General features: G+C 40.5%; 1 protein-coding gene across 1 annotated transcript in view; it reads right to left on the minus strand.

The window, feature by feature from the left end:
- Positions 1-14,963, minus strand: part of LOC146375286 (protein kinase C epsilon type-like) — an 88,351-nt gene extending 73,388 nt beyond the window's left edge. Inside the window, exon 1 of the mRNA XM_084949299.1 lies at positions 13,787-14,963. Coding sequence (XP_084805425.1) covers positions 13,787-14,134 — 348 coding nt within the window. The 5' untranslated portion in view covers positions 14,135-14,963. The remainder of the gene's footprint in view (positions 1-13,786) is intronic.
- Between the last annotated feature and the right edge of the window lie 6,589 nt (positions 14,964-21,552).

Here is a 21,552-nt window from a genome sequence, read left to right on the forward strand (position 1 = left end):
AGCTCTGCAGTACCTCTGTGTGGTATATATCAAATCTCCAGTTGATTTTCTTCCTTTCCTGTTCTGAGAGCCCATGTTTACATTTCTGTGTTCTGCTAATGTAATGTTAACAATTCAGCAGGTTAGCCACACATAGGTAGCACCATCTTTTAATCCTCCCAGTGCCATCTACAATCATTTTACTAGTGAACAATCCCCTCGCACTTACTTTGCAGGGTCAGATACAGCTGAGCAGCTAACTGGTAATGCTTACTTTCGTTATGCTTTGGAGATCTACTGCTACTTTAACTAGAAGATGGTTGGGCAGAGAACCGTGCAGAAGCATTCTCTCAGGCTAATGCTGATATCAGTACTTGTGTCCAGACTTGTGAGATGCCTCTTTTCCGCCCCCAAGCTCAGGTGTCACTACAGGTTCTGGCACGTCCTCAGACTTTTGTTCTGTATTTAACTGTTAGCATTTAGATATGAAAACCCACATTTTAAATGTGGTTTATCATAGCTACACATCCAACTTTTGCAACAAACCAAATTGCTTGAAAGTCACTTAATAGTTTAGCATGACATATATTTAGCACAAATCCTACAACAAATAGACTGTTTTTGTCTTTTGGTTTTTTTTTTAATTATTACTTGGTTATTTTGATTATATGGAAAGATTATGAATGTGTCTGTTTTAGCCTAAAACCATTCTGCAAATAATAGAGCACCGGAAACACACTGGAAAGAGACCAGGAAACGTCATCAGTCGATAGAGAAGAATATGATATAAATGCTAATAATCCCACGTGTGGCAAGCACAACGATATGGAGAAATTTCACAGTAATTCTTGCTTCAGTTCTTTTCTTGTGAAAAGTGTTTTTATGAAGTGGTGCTGACAGGAACTGCAGGAGAAACAGTAAAGCTTTCATCACAAGTGGCTTATTTCTTCATCATGCATTCCTTACATATCTATGCCACTGTAATTTACTGTGTTGTAGCGAACACGGACAGCACAGCAGACAAATGAATGATAACAGAAGCTACGGCGGGGCACCTGGAGAGCCATATTTCTCATCTCCCTCTTCCTTTCTTTCTCTGGGAAGTAAACTTGGACAGTGAAAACAGGAAGAAGGGCCTACCGTGTGACTCCAACACACTGCCCCTATTTTTAGACGCACACACATACATAAACATGCACAGCCCAGCCCCCGTTTCCTTCAGCCCATACAGAGGACACCCCTCTACTACAGCCCACAGGCAAACAGGGTCAAGAAGAGAGCAGGCCTGAGCTCTTCCTCTATTCCCTCTGCATGAGAGTTTACAAAGCCTACGGAAGCCAAACTGCACTGCACTGAAAATGCTGAAGAGGCTTTCAGCAAGACACTTCCAGGTCCAGAACCCATGTAAAACACAGATATGTATGTCATTTCACAGTGTTTACTGAAACTTCTTCTCCTACAGACTGTATTGCATTTTATTGTATAATGGTGTAACTCTGCATTAACATGCAGACAGCCTTATATTTTTGTAGCTGCCTGAGATGGTGCAAGTAAAGGACCATTAACTTTTAAGTGGCTTCATCTTCAGGGATTATCATTTGATTGAATTTTCTACTGTTGCACCACTGTAGAAAGGTTCACTGTAAAAACTTTAGGTGAATGATTTAATAATAAGATTAGTAAGATTTATATATTCTACCAAATAGTCCAGATGTGATTACATGTACAATGGTTTAACGTGGTCAGAGTACTAACACTGCTCAGTAACAGCAACAGCGGTAAGTAATGCCAGTTTCTGGCAAATACATTGGTATAATTATTAATTTGATCACTATCCTCTGCTAGTTATATCCTTATGCAGATTTGGGTCACTTCCTGCACTTCTGCTATTTTTTAGGTGACACCCTGAAAGTCTGTTCTGACCAATTACACTTTTGAATGTGCAGTTTTCACCACAGACTTGTGCAAATAAAAACTGCTGAGTGAGTGAGACCCAATGGTCATATCAGAGCACAGGCATACTGGTATGCAGGTATTTTTCCCTCTCTCTCTCACCTTTCATTGTGAATTGTATCCTAGACTGAAGGGGAACTTTAAAAATGAACATCTTTACATTGTGTTCTTCTGTCAGAATTAAGTTGTCATTTATTTTCTGAAAAAGCGAAAATGAAACACTGCATAAAACAATCAGCCACGAGAAAAAAAATCTTTATCAACTCATCTATGAATATTAATTTCAACCATGACAGGGGTTTCATAGGGTTAAGTACTGAATTCAACAGGGCTGAAAATACAGAAAATGTTCTGTGCCTTTCAGCAAGACAGTGAACCACTGCCTGATCCAGAATCAGCGCAAAAGCGTGCTTTGACCTTTGTACGCCCATTTACATTAGCACACTAGGGCAACGCCTTTCTTTAAAATTATACAACATGAAGTGAATTTTACTTTCCACACAGACCTTCCAGTGCACAAATGTTTTTGCATGAAACATTCCTCAGATGACTGAACATAAAGTATATAACTGTTTACAGAAATCACAGGCTGGGGCCTTCATCAACATGAGCCTTGAAGTGTGGCGCACTCGTTAACTCGTCAGTCGGAGCTGAACTTGTTTTCGCCTCGGCAGACTTTTCCTGTGTGTCTCCTCTGTCAGCTCCAGCAGCTGAACCACAGTCGTTTCAACCGCAGACAACCACACAGCAATCTGGCTTTGTCACAGTTGCAATACCACAAAAACAGTGTTAGCGCCACAGCTGGGAACAAGAGAGCTGGGAGACACACCAATGATAGTTACTGGTTGAATAAAAAAATATTTTCCCATTTTAAAAACTTTATCAGTCTACTTTCATTATATCCATCCATCCATCCATCCATCGATTCTCTTCCGCTTTTGCTTTTCAGGGTGGGTTGGGTTGGGGGGGTGCCCGAATCAGCAGATCCCCTAAACCAGCGGTCCCCAACCCCCGGGCCTCGGACCGGTACCGGTCCGTGAGTCGTTTGGTACCGGGCCGCGAGAGTTGAGGCTCAGGTGTGAAATGTATGGTTTTCAGGGTTTTTATCGGTTTTCAGCGTTATTTTGTTATCGTTTTTATCGTTAACTCGGTTTTCCTGGGTCTTTTCACGTGTGTTATGAATAAATCTTCTTTTTTTTTCGGTACCGGTACTCGTTTTATTTTGTTGTATTTATCCGCGACACCTTAAAGGCCGGTCCGTGAAAATATTGTCGGGCATAAACCGGTCCGTGGCGCAAAAAAGGTTGGGGACCGCTGCCCTAAACCGATGCATCAGTATCAGATTGCAAATGGCAAAAGTTGGATCAGTGCATCCCTGGAGAGTGCAGTCTTAATGAAAATGAACTTGATCTGCCCCACATTGTCACAGATAATTTCACAGGTTTCATTTAATTCACCTAGGTAGTTTTTGTACAATCTTACCTCTACCTTAGAAGAAGATGAAGAATATTTGCACATGTTTATTTTCTCTATGTACAACGGTTCTATGGTTAACTCTGTGCTAATCACAAAGAAGCTATCTCGGCATGTTTGAATGATTTATAGTGTTTTTGAACCTGTATTGTTTGCAATGCACGCATCCCACGGGAATATACTACAATCACTGTATTCCCGCCTCCTACCCCTCTTAGAGTGATATGTTTAGCCACACACAGATTACCATAGTCTACCACTGGCACTGGTACTTCATAGACTTTTTTTCATATGTATTCCATGTCCAGAATAGAATTAGACTCTGCACAGAGTCCATGGATGATAATTGCTAATCAAAAGCGATGCAGGGAAGTAGAAAATGAGAATAAATTGTAATGTCTTTCATTGCAGTTCTGGCAGCTGCTGGCTAAATCCATATGGCACAGAACCAATGTTAAGAAGATATAGCTCCTGCCAACACTACTCACATCACACCCTTTACACTGCTAACAAATGAGGGAAGGTGGGAGTCTTAGCAGGAGAGAGTGAACAACAGAGAGAGGCCAAATGTCCATGTTTTTTAACAATTATGTGAAGCATTTTCATTCGAGTGTATCAATGTGAGATGGGCTTTTACAGCAAGTGCGCAGACCACTTAATCTGATGAACCTAACAATGAGAAGAGTTGTGACTAAAACATGACTGGACAAAGCAAATGATATCTGTTCGTGCTCATCAGTTAGCTACTTCCTCCTCTTTCATTACATCAGGTGCCCCCAAAATACATGTGAAACATTACAATTTAAACACAAGGCACAGAAAGAGAGAGAGATCTTTACATGTTCCTGTGCAATCTTAATCTGCAATACCAATGCTCACTGTCTCATATCTCATTTCCCTCCTTCTGTTTTGCAGTACACTACAGTACACCCCTGCCAAGTCGCAGTTCAGAGTTTGTGGCCTCAGCCATTTGCAGATTTTTTCTTAGAACCTAACTAATAAATGTTCATGGAAATATCCTCCACAAATAAATACCCCTGTACTTGGAGGGGGGAGATTTGAAAGTAGCCAATCCGACGGCATCGGCATTTCCGCATCATAAGAGTTTACCATGTGCACCTATCTCGAGTGTTCTTTGTTCTTCTTAAAACCCTTAAGATGCCGCCCAAATGCATATTTAGGATTTTAACTACTTTTTTCTACCACATCTGAAATACACGGTTTAAGGATCTTGCTTTGGCACGTACCACCAACCTAAACACTGTTTTCAACCAAGCCATGGCAAAGATGTCCCCCCCGGCAGGACAATAGGAACAAAAACCATGACACAAGCCCAAAGTGTTGAGCCAGCCTTAAAACAGTGCATATCCCAATCCAAGTGAGAGTCTGTGGGATGTTCTAGAATAAAGCTGATCCACAAAGCCTCCATCACGCAATCCACAGTACCCTGAGGTCCTCTGCCAGACACCACAGGCATTTGAAAACAGGAAAAAAGTTAATTGAGTGGACTGCTGTTCAAACGCCATTAGACCCTAGCCTCCCATTTCCCAATGTATGGAGAGGTCTGCACAGCTCTACCTCCAACTTTGACCATATCCCTGACTTTCACAAGAAACACTTGCAACTATACTTCTATAACTAGGACTGATATATGTAAGAATATGTTTAGCTGAAAAAGAGAAGTTATGGTTCTAGCATTTCTATCACCAGTGCTATGGTATAGAAAAATGTCTATTCAACCATGGAATCCATAAGAACTTTCATTTTGATGTGCATTTCTAAAATCCTCAACATGAGTTTGACAGCTGCTGCAGTCCTCCCCCTCCATCCCTCAGTCATTTAACCATTCAAAAGTAGACAGCTTCCTTCAACACCCTCTTTGTCTTGCTCTTGACGGCCTCTCTACCTCCCCTCAATCGCTGCCTGTTTGGCAGAAACACCAAACCCTGAATGTCCTTCTCTACACTTCTCTCTTTAATGACAAGTTCCGACAAGGCAGCTGCCTACACACGATTCAGAGGAGAACAGAGATTCCTGACAGATTTAGGAATGCGATCTCCTTTTCATGTCAAACGAACATCAGTTCTTGCACCTTTTTTCTGTTCTCCAGCGTTTTTTTCTTGATCTTAGCCAAAGCCACATATCAAACTGATATTTGCTGGACTGAAGTAGCGTTAATTCATAAATCATGTTCACCACAGACCAACCAGTGACCGGCCCTGCTAAATCACATCCCACATGTGCTGGATATGCAAGGCAAAGCACAGTTCTCTCATTAATTCTGAAATTATTGAGTTTATTTACAATTTGCCACATACTTTATTACGTCTTGGCAGTTTGGAAACTGGTCAGTACCCAAATGCTGTCACTTCAGCAAGTCAACTGTGAGCTACTGGAGCACTTTGCACAATCCATTACACAACAATTTTCATATCGTTGATTACTGTTCTTCATGCATGCTTGAATAATGAGCTCAAATTTCTGGGATGTGAACTCGCTGTTATGACAGAGTGTGTGTGTGTGTGTGCGCGCACTATGTGACCTGCTCGGCAGGTATGACTTTCTCCTGAAGGTGATCATTCACAGAGCTTGTAAAGGCTTGCGGGAATACAGTGACACATTTGGATTTATGCCCAGGTTTTTTTTGTTGTTGTATTAATATTGTTACTTGTCACAACACGAGTATTAGGTTTCAGTTCACATGCTTTTGTCAAATGAAATATCTGCTGATTTTTTGATTTCCAGGCACAGTGGATACTGTATCACCATTAGACAAAGACAACACACCAGTGTCTCCAAAACCTCTTTCGTTTGCTGCAGAACTATTTTGCATCATGGGATAAGATCTTGCCAAAGGATGAAACTGTCCAAAAACCTTTACTCTCTGACGTTCCTTTGCCATGAATGAAAAGGCTATTGTATGTGCTGCAAGTGGGGAACTGTGTGGATTATTTAATGGAGTTCATAAAATTCATAAAAGATTAAAGGAGAAAGCATTATCAGATATGAAGAGATAACAAAAGTATGTGAAAGCAGAAGCCACAGACATAGACAGAGGAGGACAGTAAAGCATTCAGGTGGGACATTGTGGGACAGTTCAATGTGTTCTCGTCCCAGGGTTTCAAATACATCCATTCTGTCACATACTGCTGGCAGGATTACCTTTGGTGTTGGTGCTGTGATGCACCGACTGTGGCAATACTGGTCTAATGTTTTAAAGAACAGTGGACCCTGGATTGAGTCCCAGGTGGGGGCTTTGTTTTCTGCACTTTTTTCCAATTTCCTTTCACTCATGTTTTTGTGTTTGTTGGTAAAGTTTAATAAGGTTTGTTTTAGCATGCAACATTCCACGATATTAACCCTTCACACTGCAAAATGATGCTTATGGCCACTGACTGCATCTAAATCAGGGGTCTTGAACGCCAGGCTTCGAGGGCCGGTGTCCTGCAGGTTTTAGATCTCACCCTGGGTCAACACACCCAAATCAAATGATTAGTTCATTACCAGGCCTCTGGAGAACTTCAAGACATGTTGAGGAGGTAATTTAGCCATTTAAATCAGATGTGTTGGATCAAGGACACAACTAAAACCTGCAGGACACCGGCCCTCGAAGCCTGGAGTTCGAGACAACTGATCTAAATGAAAAGCTGTGGTAAGTCTACTGACTCTGAATGCGCCTGAGTGACTTTTATGTGGCAAAGAAATCATTTTAACTCATTATGTTGATGAATTACTGGATAACACGATAACTGCTGAGTTTAGATAGAAAGCAGCCTGGGTTTTGTTTTGTTTTCTCTGTGCCTGTGGTTACTGGCTACTGACAAGTGGCGAGGCACCATCTGATATGTGTATCAGTCTGATCCTGACCCAAAAACCTAGATGGTGACAAAAGATTTCCCTCAGCAACAATCAATGGGGCGGTCTATTCAGTTCTTTTAATTTATAAAGCGTGGATAGCCATGTTTAAGTTGAGCCGTTTGTCACCTTACACACAAAACAGACACTCACAGTCTCTTTACCATGCTGACGGATTCACTTTCCTAATTTAACACTGATATTCAATCATTTTTCTCATCATTTCTTTTAAATTAAAGATGTGTTTGAGTCCTATGGCCTATTTTTCATTGTCCCAAAATGTTTATATTCATTTCCATCCTCTATACAGCCACCACTGTTAGGCTTTTGCTCACTCTGAAATCACATATTTATTTTGTTGTCTGATGTTTAAGCAATCCGCACAACATTTTATTTCATCTCCTGTTTTCAAACCAACACTCCCTGAATCAGCAGCAAATTTCACAAAAATGTAAGATAAATTAGTCTTGTATTCATTAGTATAAAGAGTAAATAAACTTGGAGAGATACCATCAGTCTCCCACCCCCATGGGGCCCCGGTGTTGGTAATAATAGCAGATGACACTGCAGCACTTACTCTAACACACTTTGGTCATCTAAACATAAAATGATGAGAACCATGTAGCTCCAGAAACAAAGCACAGACTGCATTTGTATGACACTCGGGGGGAAAAGTAAGAAGTTGTGTTTCATGATTGATGACGTATGATACAAAAACAATCTGCTGACTAGCAGTAAGTACTCTGCCTGAGTTCCTGGAAGACATGTTTGGGTGTCACAGACAGGTGGCACGGCTCTCCTGAAAAATACTGTGTATAATAAAACATCACTGTGAGGCAAACAATGTGCACATTGTGATTTGTGGTAATGTTCTTCTGACTTTCTAAGCAGTCTGAGTATCATTCTCCTAAGAAGATCTCATACTTCTTCAAGTCTGTCATATGCCGAAGAATAAAATAATAAGGTTCTTTTTTGTGTGGGAAGTTACACAGATCTGTAGCTGAGCCTGAGCCCAGAAATAACAAATAAATCACTCTTTGGTATAAGAGGGACTGTTTTAGTCTGGAGCAAAGTTAGTCTCCATCAACCTAACGATGAAATTTAGTTAAGGTTCCACTACTGATTTTACCGTCTAATATTATTATGGATGCATGTTATGCCATATTCTTGGTATTTAAATAGATTTATTGTTCCCTGTATGCATGATTGAAGAAATATTTGGAAAGAACAAGTGGAAAAAAATTTTATTCATTGACTTCGCACCAGATGCAGTCACACTGAACAAATCTCGTAGTTCATAATATAATACAACATGACACAAAAAGATGTGGTACCATGTAATGCGATACGATACAATCCAATGGAATAAGATTGGATCAACAGACATGCAGAGTTGCTAGTTGGTACATGATACAGGACATGTTGGTTTACACAAGAGTTTTCTTTACAAGTTTCTTCTTTCTCACCACAATAAGAAACAACACAAGGCCTCAGCTAATCAACTCACTGATTGGTGATTACTTCAGACCGGTATTGATTTCAGCCATAAGGGCAGCGCTAAGTGGTGGGAGTGAGAAAGAAATCCAGTCTAAGCAAATCATGTTTTGTTATTCTGGAATTATTTGATGTGAAGAATTGGTTTGAAGCTACTATAGTAAACATCAACTTTCTGAGCCTTTGCAATTCCTCTGCTTAAAGGATAAAAACACTCCACAACAGACTTTGTTGAGTACGTTAGCATTACTCATGAGGAAATTACACAGTCTTAGTTCCCACACGCTGTTATCTAGTTCTTCTTTGTCTAAGCTGACATAACTCTTGATGTAGCTTAAGTTGAGACATGTTCGCCCGTGGGAGTGCCTTAAAACAAGTGGAAACACAAGGTGCAAGACTCAGAGGACCAAGATGAAAAATTCCTGTCATGCTGATGAATGAAAATGGATCAGGCTGACAGCCGTATAGCGCCTTTTGACTTAAAAAGCACCACTGCAGTTCAAGAAGATTACTATTTTCATGTGTAGTAATTTATATTTAGAGGTATACCTCTGCGATCTTCCTTGCCCTTTACTTGCATACATGGAGCTGGAGGATGGGAAAAAAGCAGCAAGACTAGCACAAACCACAAGTGACCGTACTGGAACGAGAAGGCATAGCGCTAGGTTACCAGCTAATGCTAGCAAACACTTTTAGTAAGTACCATTCATAAACTGTACAATGCACAGACACTAATAAAATATCACTCATCAAAAAACTGAAGCACAAACTTCTTGGATTAGCTGTGCCTCGCATGTTGTTTACCAGATAATTCATTATAAGGCTACAACGGCACCGACAGCACAAACGGTTCTAGTTTAGCAGCTAAAGTTATCAACAGTGGCCATACTGTTGGTTAACATGCGTTTTGATGCTGAAAAATTAGGCATTTTCACATGAAAGGTCTGGTTTGCCTTCAAGAGTCAGCCTTGAGTGGCTACAAGACGAAAAACACTTTTTTGGCTTCATTTTTTAGCTCTGGTGGTTGCCACTTGCAGGCTAGAGTAGCTTCAATAGTGTACCTTAAATGAGATTTGTCAATATGATGCTTTACTTTTTGCTTGATATAACAACTTAAGAAGGTTTAACAAAGACCTGAACTCGATAAAGTACTCTGTGTTTCATAATAACTAGCAGAAAGTTTCAACAGGCACATTGTGTAATACTACTACTTAATTTAACTGAATTTTATCTAATTTGAGTTACTAGTGACTAGTGAGGAGAGCAGTCATAACAGCATCCCTGTTTGATTCTTTCCTACATTCTACAACATTAAGGGCAATTAAATGTTTTTAATATAGCGCCAGATGACAACAACAGTCATCTCCAGCTGCTTTATATTTTAGGCAAGAGAACTCCAACAATCCGATAATCCCTATGAACAAGCACTTGGCCATGGTTAATAGGTAGAACTCAGTTTTAACAGAAAGAGACCTTCAGCAGAACAAGGCTGTGTGATGAGCAGCCATCTGCCACGACCGGCTGTGGGATGAGAGGAAAGCGAAGACAGAAACAGAGGAGCGCAGAGAGACTGAACAACAAACAAGCGAGCAGAAATAAATGTAATGATATGAAATAGTGTAAATGCACAGGAAGTCCACCAGCAGCACATGTGATACAGCTCAGAAATATTTAAACCCATCAGAAGATTCACTGAGAGTCTCGTATTCCGAGTCCTTCTGTCAAGAACTTAATCTTAACACATGAGACTTCACACTCCCCCACAGAACAACCGTCTCTGTCCTACAATGCAACATTCTGTAAAGGTTTCCATCCACTGCTTTCTCTCATCCTGTCCTTCTCCCAGCTCTCTCTCACTGTGTCTAATGGACCTGATGGCCTCATCAATAATACAATCAACCAACTATCTGCTTCAGCGGCTTCAGACAACAATGGACGGCTCCCCAATGCTTCTGTGAATGTGTGCATGAGTGTCATGCATTTGGCCTAACTGCATCCACTCTTTGTAGCTCTGCTGTGGGTCACTGGTTCATCTAACAAGAGCACAACAAAGGCAACAGGATCTATATTGTGTGTGTAGCGAACCCTGTTGTGCATCTGCTAAACTTAGCTGCAGGACAGCAGAGTTTGTGTTGCAGAGATCCTGCAGTGTACAACAAAAGTGTGATCTTCTTTGCACAGTTTATAAAGATGCGATATGTGGTCTTTCCAGTAGATGTATCAATATGCTGTTTATCTGTATGTGAGAGTTGGATGGAACACCAACAGTGACCATGTTTGGAGTCGCTTCTACTCACAAGTCCCTGCATCCCAGCATTTTGTCTTTAACCACCTTTCAGCTGCTCTCAGTGTTATGTGGCTAGCTGCTGAAGACAGTCAAGTTAGCTAGAGGAGCATGTAACAGAAGCAGAGCCAGACATTTCCCTTGGTTTGGTTCTCTGCACAGAAAACATGACTTCATATGAATCAGCATATTGTTCCATGTCTGCTGGATGTGCAAATAAGCAACTGTTCGCTAACACAGCAATAACAATTTAATAACACACTATGTCACTTTCCCACTTGTTCATTTTAGAGGAACAAATAAACTTTAAGAGTCAAGGAAACTGATGCACCAGCTCATGGTAAGAACATGAGCTTCTACAATATAAATGTTGTCATAAATATAAATATTTGTTTGTACTTTTGAATGTTTGAATGAGCTAGCGTCATGCTAAACTCTTATGCCCCATGTCATCTGCTCTGTTCAGTTGACTTGCAGGTTGAGATCTGCTCAATCCAACTTTGTTTACCTAGTTCACAGCAACAGTCATTTCAAGATCTCAAAGATACGCACAAGGTGTCCCATCGCTGCATTAGGAAATAGTGAAAAGGGTTTCATATTCCCAACTCGTCCTATACGGAGGCTTGCAAAGGACCATCTGGAATCACATTATAAGTCATTTTATGTACATCATCAATGGTGAGAAGGTGAGTTTAAAATTTTAACCCAAGCACTGCTCTTCTTCTTTTACCATGTCTTTCTTCAACACGCTAAAATGCAAACCACAGTCTCTGCAGCAAAAACCTCCGAGGCTAAAAAAGAAAGTTTCTTTTAATGGCCACTTGAAGCTAGCTACAGAAGTCCTCACATGTTAAAATGTCCTAAATTAAAGCAGAACTAAATATTTTACATTCTGTTATGATAAATATTTATGGGTTTCTTTGGGTGATGAGAGTTTTGTATAATTCATCCATCTGGATACTGGTGCAGCCTAGACCTAGGAACATGGCTGCTTTGATTGACAGGTGTGCCCACATAAGGCTCTGTGGCCAGCAGCCGTCTGCTGAGCCTAACCTCCACTAACTGAAGTCACTGAAACTAACTTACTGGTACTGATGTCTTTGGAGTGAAATTACCTTAAAAATAATACTACACAAAATAAAAAACTGTGTTTAGGTTTTTGTGAGTCAAACTTTTGTACTTTATTTTTAGGTTACTTAGCATTAATTACCCTGTCTGTACGTTGCACTTGTACAGTTTATAGACGCAGCTCGCAGACCTGGGCTAATAATTTAGCGCTCCACCAGCTCATCATTTCCGGATCCAAAAAAGCAGCATGCGGGTTGAGGAAACACTAACACTGAGAGTTCAAAATGTAGAGTCTGAAATCAATCTTTGACCATCTTTTATATACAGTCTATGGTCTTAATCTACTGCCACCTCTCCATTTTCCAAATGCAGCCTTTGTAGCTTTTTAAGACATCAGTTCTCTCTCTTCATCCACTAATGCTGCAGCACGTGCGCCAAGCGCCATACAATAGGACACCGTGATGCATCTGGTGATGCCAGCTCCATGTGGCAGTATTTAACACACTGGGATGGGGATCTTTCCCATAACTTTTCCATCTGAAATGCCAGTTGGAAAAGTTACTTTTTTTCTTGGCATCCACACTTTACAGCTATCATTCGTTGCAAGTAAATGTTTACTTTCAATTGTGAACATGTCTAAAAGGGCATTGCTTGAACTTGAAATCGAGATGATGAGCAAATGATCTTCACTTAAGCTATTAGTTGACTTCTCAGGCGTCAGGATGTCAAACCCTAAAACGATGCACGTTTATGGTGGGTCATTTTGGTTAACTGCACTTTTCTTTTGAAAAATACACTCACTAGTTATTCATCTCTGCCTCTCTTCCACACTGCATCTTTTATTTTACTTATTTATTTATCTATTTATTTGTCCTGTCTCAAAGGGGGGTGTTGGGGTTTTCTCTCATTTATTGTGGAGCAGCCACATAAAAAACATTTTTCATCGCGGGCCACATACAGCTCACGTTGATATCATGTTCTGATAAAAATCAAATTTCTGTTAGTGTAAAGAAGTTTAACTAAAAATGTAATCAATTAGGTATCTTAATATAGGACAAAAAGTGCAATTTTAACAGTATGTCTCAGTTTTTCTACATGATAAAAAAAAATGCTGCTGTAGTAAATGAAAGGAATCTGTGAGTGTGACTCTTTGGGATTCAATTTGGTGTATCGTAAATGGCCCGAGGGGAAGTCTTTAACAGTAGGAAAAGCTGTAAAACTTGTTAAAAGTTCAAAATGTATCCCCTCCTTCACATTTTCCAAAGTAATCCAGAACAGCTTTGTTTGACACCCCTGTTGTTGGGTCTTTAGATTATAAGTACAGCGCCTGGAGGTGACTGCTGTTGTGATTTGGCGCTATATAAATAAAATAAAATTAAAAACAACATTAGCTAAGCCTTTTGTATTATTAAGTGTTGGTCCTGTCTTATTATATAGAGTCTGTAGATTATGTAATATGATGGAACACACAGCTTGTATTTTTAAGTGTAAATCCCTGCACCTATATGACTACTTATAGTCTGCTTCCTGCCAGACTCCCGGGAGAATTGTGATTGGAAAAAGAGTGATTAACTGATTCATTGGAAAACTTTCCCACTGAGGTCCGTTTGCCTACGACAGAGAAGGTCTGAGCACCTTGTTCCACTATCACTCCCACTGTGTGTGCTTCAGGTGTCTTACCCAGTCCTCAAAGTGCTTGCTGCTGTTCTGCAGGATGTCCTCGAATTGGATGATGCAGTTGGCCACGAAGTCGTCGTAGCCAATGGGCGCGTCGTGGAAGACTGATAGCTCTATCTTGCGGCCGTCGTGGACCTCCGTGATGAACTCGTCATTCCACGTGGGGCTGTTGGTCTTCTGCTTGGTGGAGGTCTGGCCCACGCGAGAGTCGTCCACGTTGAGGGCGATGTACGTGTCCAGGAGGAAGGTCTGAGTCTTGGGACCGACGGCGTGACGCAGGGACCAAGCTGTGGGTTTGAGGTCCAGAGCCTCGCGGATCCTGATCTTCAGCTGCCCGTTGAAGACCACCATGGCGATGAAACGTGCTTCCAGTAAAACCACAGGACACCTTTCTCCTCAAACACCCCCAAATCAACCGTGCTTTAGCGCTTTGAATAACGGCTCCGTTCAACCGGTGGTCCTCCGGGCAGAGCGTGTTCCTTCCACTCCGATATGAAGGAGAGAGTGCAGTCACCAAGCACACCAAGCTGCTGTCGTGTCTCGAAACGTCTGCACTTGTCGATTATGCTACAAAATTTCCCCCCAGAAACTGAACTTCAGTGGCGGAAAAGCGACCGTTAGCCCGGGAAGCCTTCAGAAGTGCACGGAAGAAACATGAATAGCTACGGCGCACATACGAGCAGAGGCCCCAGATGTGAGTCGCTCTGTCATGGTGTTTACCTTCGAGGTATTAAAAAGCTCTGTTAGCTGCAGCGGGGCTCCCTGGAAGCACTGGCCTGCGTTGCATTGCACCGTGCGTAGGGTGGGAGGCTCCAAATACCTGCTGCCAGCCGCCGCGGCGCACTGGAGATGTTCGAGCTGCGAACCAGACAGCGGCCGGTAACGACCGCAGCAGGGGCGGAGAGAAGGGGGGCGGTGGGTGGATGTGTCAAAACGGGCTCCTGCTGCTTGGTGCACGGCCTGGTGTCAGTCCAGTGCAGCTGTTTGAGCTTAACTTCCCGTGGACACAGCCTCCCGACACCGCTGTGTGTCTCCGTCTCTCTCGCGCGCGCTCTCTCTCTCTCTGGTGCAGGAAATGCGAAAAACACGTCAGATTTAGCGGAGCCTGATGTGACAGACGGGGGAGTGCGACGCAACCAAGACTGGGGCGGTGTTTAGGAGCAGCGAGGCTGGGGAGGAAGGTTGGATGAATATGAAGGCAGAGAAATAAAAGCCCGAACAATTCACCAAGGTGCCCTTGAGCAAGGCTAGGGCTATATAAAGAAGCCAGTGCAGGTTTACACAGTAATAGGCGTGCGTGTAAAGCTGTTTTATTAATGCAGAAAAAAACAGGTGTGTGTGCAGAAAAACAACAAGAGTGTTTAATACTGAAATGTGGAGCAAGCAGCATGTCTCCACTCATTTTGCTGCATGTCCAGGTGCAGAATTATGAACATTCATTCACTCAATAAAGGCCACTTGCCAAGGTCATAAAAAGATGGGACCTTAGGGGGATGAATGTAGGGATATGTGAGGCATGTGTGGAATTTAAAAGAGGTGACTGAAAGCCATGTTACTTATCAGCAGCATGATGTGTGCAGCACTGAAGAAAAATATAACCTAAAACATCTGCAGCCTCAAGTGGCTTTCACAGCATTAAGCAACATTTCAGTTTTCAGTTTTGGTTTACCAAGGATGCAATGCACAGATTGTGAGTAATTGCCTACTTTGCACCTGCAAGACTGCATTGCAAGATATGAATGTTTGCCAGGGCTCTAGCAGGACTCTAATTAGTTTTGCAAAATCGTGTCATGAGTCTTCATAGTTTCCATAGTCTTTAAAACTGTACCATCGTTGTTTGAATTCCTTCCAGGGTAAAAATGAAGCGGTGTGTTTGCAAGGAGCCAGACACAGCATGTGACACAGAGGAATGAGATTTTCTACCTTCTCATATATACAGACAAATGCTTTATATATTTGACACAGAACCTGCAGTGTGTTTCTCCCGAGGCACAGATGACAAATGTGATTTATGTGTAAGCTTAGTTTTATTTGGAATAATTGTAGAAGAAGAGTCAGGCGTCTGCTTCATTTAACAACAGAAACTACAAGGTGACCGCATGCACGGGGATCTGTCTTAGTGCAGGAGCACACATACCTGACAGGCTCAGTACAACACCAATAGTGATTCACATTTTACACAAGGGAAGGATGCATTTATGTGCAGATAGCATTTAGTGTTTTCAGCACTGGAGCAGCTGAAAACACTGACAAAATATCAGACTGGTATCAGTTTTTAATAGAGAGTGAACATGTTCTGTTATCTATTAGCAAATATGTAGGACAAATATGTAGGCTTTCACTGGGTTTGTTTAATGTGTTAGACAAAAAAAAAACAGTTTAACAGAGTTGACCTGTTTTCAAACAGCTGGTCTCTTTCTTTAAGTTCACTTTTGTTGAATACTTGTGCAACAACAGTTACAAAAACAGAGAACCTTTTTTTGTGATGTGTCTTCATCTCTTTATCTCAAATATGAGGAAGTTTGAGAAGACTCAAAAATATCTTTACAATCTGCAGAACACAAGTCTGTTAGAGGCTGGTTTACTTGCCTCATTTAGGCCATGTTATGCAAAAGTGAACATTAATATACAGTGGGTGCAGATTGACTGAAAAAAGGTGGATATTGAGAAACACTCAGATGAGCAGGGTGAAAGTGATCTGTTATGCTTAAACCTTGAACATCACTGACCCCTGTTGTCGATTGTTTGTAATTTCAAGTTTCAGGCACCTCCCACCAGCTGCAAAAATGATAAACTGCACTGCTTCTGAGAGAGGACAGAAAGTAAATTACTCTACACTGTCTGTCCCAGTTTAATTCTCTTACAGCCTCTTACCATGGTCATTTCTGTGTCAGAAATACAAGAACTAGCATATTACTATCATGATTTTTTTCAATGTCCTAAAAAATTACAAGGTGACTGAGAAATAAAGAGACTTTTTCATATACTCATAATATACCTAATGATTTCAAGAAACACACAGAGGTGGAACCATACTTGCATACAGGCAGGGAAACATTTTTAAGCCATCTTAGGTTTTTAATCCTCTGGTTTGTACATTTTATTAAATGTTACACTTTGTTACAGTAAATGTAGAATATTAGCAAATAGTTTAAGATAAAATAAGGCTATGTGTGTGTCTCAGTTTAAAATGAGTTTGACACCTCTGATCTAAAAGAAGTGCATTGTTACTCATGTTACCAATAGCTGTTAGCTTAATGTTGGCTTAACATTAGCTAATGTAACATTTGATTCCATTCAGTGCTAATGTTAAGGCAGCTTTACTGCAAAAAGTCAAAAAAAGTAAAAAAAAAAAGTCCCAAAAAAAGGGGGTGGAGCCACAACAAGGCCAGACACGTGGATATTATATTAGAATCTGGCCTTGTGGTTTGTTTAATTTTTAACAAAGGAAAAAGAAAGTCCAGAAACTAAGGAACCATTAATAAGAATTATAAGTTAAAATATTACTACATATAGAGAGAGGGATGATACATAAGGATCAACAGAGATTTGGATTATTAGCAAAGTGATGAGGACCTGACAAACCTTTGAAGATATAAGACAACTATAAGCTTTAAATATTTCTTTGACGGAAATCAATCATCATCCAGATACTTTGGATGCTTTGAGTGTATAAAGACATACAACTGAAAGCAAATATGTGGGAATGTCAGCATTTGGTGGAAGCTCAGTCTATATTGTTATAGATGTGAAAACACAATTTTGTCTACCAATTGTAGAAAAGGGTATGAAGCTTCCTTTTATGACTCTTTCAGCTGCTGCAGAGAGGAACGACTGTGGTCGGTGGTTGCAGCAGTGAATCTAATATTCTTCTTTTCTGTGGTTTTCCATCATTGTTTAAAAGGAACAATGTATTTCTGTCGAAGACTTCTCCAACTTGTTTTCTCATTAGCACATCAGCCAATGTGTCTCTGAGCTCTGCAGATAGGAATCAATCACACGCACAGGAAATCCCCTGGACTCCGGCCACGTCCTGCCCTCTTTCCCCTCTCACTCGGCCGGATCTAAATCAAACGAGCATGGCTTGGCAACAGTGGATAGGCTCTTCATCACAACTGTAACTATGGTCACACTAGGACAGTAACATCCCCATGGCTACAGGAAAATAACTGTCCTGAACATTTTTCCACTTTAAGTGGCTGCAGGAATGAAAGGAAAATTCTTTTTATGGATCAGAGAGGAAGTTCCCAACAGGAGAGAGGAGAAACTATAGACTGTAGAAAGATGGAAAACTGATCTGAATAATTGTAGGAACTGTTACTAATTTGTTTTTATTGAATTTGACATATATTCCATACATAAAAATTCACATCTCCAATAACAGTTCATCCATCTTTTCCCTAACTGCTTATCCAGCTATGGTTCCTGGAGGCTGGGAGCGGAATGATAAATAATAAATTCATTAAAAATAATAAAACATGCCAATATTGTATAGGTTTATCTAAAAGGAAAGTTTTAAGATAGTCTTATAAGTCTTATTGGAGCCTGATAGCCGAAGACTCTGCCCGTCACTCCTACTTTCAGAAACACGAAAACCCTGACATCTAAGAAAATTGAATAAAGATGTTTACATCTCTTTCTGAGTTGTTCTTCCCTTCCTGTAGTCGTATAAGTCAGTTTCTCCATTACTTACCTACTTTTACTGGTAAAACAGCAATCTTTCTGAGAAACTGAGAAATTTGATTTTGAAATGAAATTAAACAATTACTAGTTGAAACTAATCTCATTTTCTTACAGTTTATGACCCTGTTTTTCAGAGCAGCACGTGTTTATATCATATTTACAGGGCAAGTCTTCACTTCTCGGTTTCCAAATGATTGACACACTCAAATCACAGATGTCCTAAATCCATGATTTCACAGTCTTTTGTCATGCGTTTATTTTTCAAGAAGGGCAAAGAAATTAAAGAGTCAATCATGACTTTCTCACATCTTCTGGGGGCCCTAAGCAGGATGGAAAACCCCACTCAGCCTCCAGTTAAGCCCTTCTGTGTCTTCTGTATCATTATTTTTTATTCTTTTCAACTGGATATTGTTTGTGTTCCTCTATCAATCTTGAGTCTGAGTCTGGCTTACATCTGCCGAAAGTTGAAAAATATATATCAGCGTTGAAATCTTTATACTGGGGGTTCTCTAAGCTCACAAGGACCGAGTGCCAAGTTAGGAAACCAACATATGATTGAAGACTTAACAAGAAAATAAATGTTTAGTCCATGTTTGTCAGTGCACCAGCTGTATTTGTTAATGTTAGGGAGGGTTACAATGTTGTGATGGCTAGAAGGGCTGAAAGTGAACACAGGGACACCATCCTAGCTTCAAATCACGCACTGACGACTTCACCTTGTCCTCAGGCTTAGAATAATTGATTCCAAATTAAACAATTACTTTTCCCCTATCTTGTTGGTAAATTTCTATGTAACCTGCCTTAGCAGCTACTAAACACCAGGGGGCACCAAACATCAATCAACATTTCTAACGTTTTATTATCTTTTCCCAAGGACAATATAATTCCCCTTTCTTTTTTATTATCCACTCTACCGCTGTACGTCAGTGTGTGTGTGTTTTAGTGTGTCTTCTTTCTTTTTTATGTCGGTGAAATGGCTGCAATAGCTCTCAATCTGTAGCCATTTTTGAGGCACATCTGTGTTATTAAACACCTCACAGCTGGTAGTGAAAAACATTAATATGAGCACGGAGAGGAAGCTGATGGGCAGCAAACCAAATACGCTGAATGCACCTTCTCTGTATCCTGCATGTCCGCATAATCCTTACTCATCCCCGTCCCTCCGCACCACTTAGGTATTGCACTGTTTAATTATAAACAAACTGTCAAAATCAATATTGGTTTATTTATTTTTTTCATTTTTCCCCTCAAAGTGGGTTTTTTGTGTAAGCCAATCAATAATCCTACTTTGGCCCTTGGGGGGAGGTTAAAACGATCTATAATAGGATTCAACTCAAGCAGCAGGAATAACAACGAGCCAAACCAATTTCCCACAGGCTAACAGTGAGGTTTAACACCACAGTTCGCTGTCCCTTGTAGCTTAAAACCATGAAATTTGAACACAGAAGCGACAGTTTGCGTTTATTAGGCCTTTCAGCCTAGAAGTGTTTTAAAAGAATGATGACATGTAACTTTCATTTGTATTTATTCACTCAGAAACATCACCAGGGATGAAAGCATCTAGTTAAAGTTACAACACTGACAGTCCTGACACCGCACTGTGACAATTAATTTTCTACTTCATGTCCTGCCAGAAAGTTAATGAATATTGATATGGAAAAGGTGCACACCCCCATATTCTTGACCTTGTCATTTATCTCATCTTATGAGGCGAAGCAGAACCCAGATCAGTATTGTCATCGGAAGACATTTGATAAATACTCTCCCTAATTTAGAAGCAAAGCAGATGGTCTTGTTGCTGGCAATAGAGTTGCGAAATTGGGGCAGAGAAATAAGTGTATGTCAGCAGCAGAAGCATCAGCAGCAGCAAGGTGCTCTGTGAAGAGCTGGAGGTAGTGCTGCGTGTCCCAGGAGGGGTGTAGAAAGGGAAAAACCAGCCTGCAATAAAACAGCTGTTTCCGCAAGAAATGGCTGGCTGCCGGAATACCTGCTCCGCTCAGATAAAACCAAGTCCAAACAAGAGTTCTTTCTCAGCCAAATGTACTCTTTACATACCCGAAGGCACTAGAAATGAATTTGAATGTTCTTTTTTTTTTTTTTTTTTTTTTAAAGTAGGCTGTTAAAATCATTTAATGTTGTTGATTAATGTGCCTAGTGTGAAGTAACAAACCTATATAAAATCAGTCCCAATCATATGCAGCTGATGGATCTTTTACAGTGTAAGATATACTCGGTGTTTTTGCTGAACACTGCAGGCTTTCATTTATCTTTTTCAGAGAGTCATCTTCTTTTTTTTTTCTTCTTCATTTTAAAATTTCGTAAATCAGTGAACACCAAAGTTTGGATGCTTGGTGTGCGGATCTGTTCCTAACCTCGACTAAACAGTTTCAAGTCTTGAGGTAAGTATCACTTATGTGAATGTTGCTCCTGAATGGCTTATGGGGATCATAGGAAATAAGAAAAAAAGCTCCAGAAAAGCATCTAAATTGATGTTTGCAAGATGTTCTGGTGTGATAACGTCACCGGCTGTCTTATGTGTCAACTTACTGTAATTATCATTTAGGTTTAAGACATTTTTGCACCAAGTAAGGTTCTCAGACTCAGCGATTTCTTCTGAGCTCACTGTCTTAGAGGTTGCTCTATTTACATTTCCAAGTAATATTTCATCAGTTATATTTGCATTAATGATATTTGTAAATGTCATCATGTAAGGTTGTGTTACATTGGTACTAATTTAAGCTTTTGACCTAACAGAGATTTATTTATAAGCGAGTAGTCAAGGATGTAAAATGTGTGCTTTTGTTGTAGCCTTTACTCCTGGCCTATACTTTCTTATAGACACCTGCCACCAGTATGTGTGAGTGTAGTGGTAACAGTACTCACCTATGAAACTAGGGCGTGTGCACGTGTAGGTAGTAGGTCCATATAGGGTGTTTTAGACCCTTTCAAGAAGACAGAAGTAATATTATGTGAATGACTTATTTGTAATAGCTGAAGTCCATGTGTGCTTTTTGATCTTTGACAGTTGCTCCTTGTCTTGTTCAAGCATCATCATGGTGTCAGTCAGCAAAATGTTTGTACTACAC

The sequence above is a fragment of the Perissodus microlepis genome, chromosome 13, assembly GCF_051167445.1.
Source record: "Perissodus microlepis isolate ML-2025 ecotype Zambia chromosome 13, ASM5116744v1, whole genome shotgun sequence".
Classification (NCBI taxonomy): Eukaryota; Metazoa; Chordata; class Actinopteri; order Cichliformes; family Cichlidae; genus Perissodus; species Perissodus microlepis.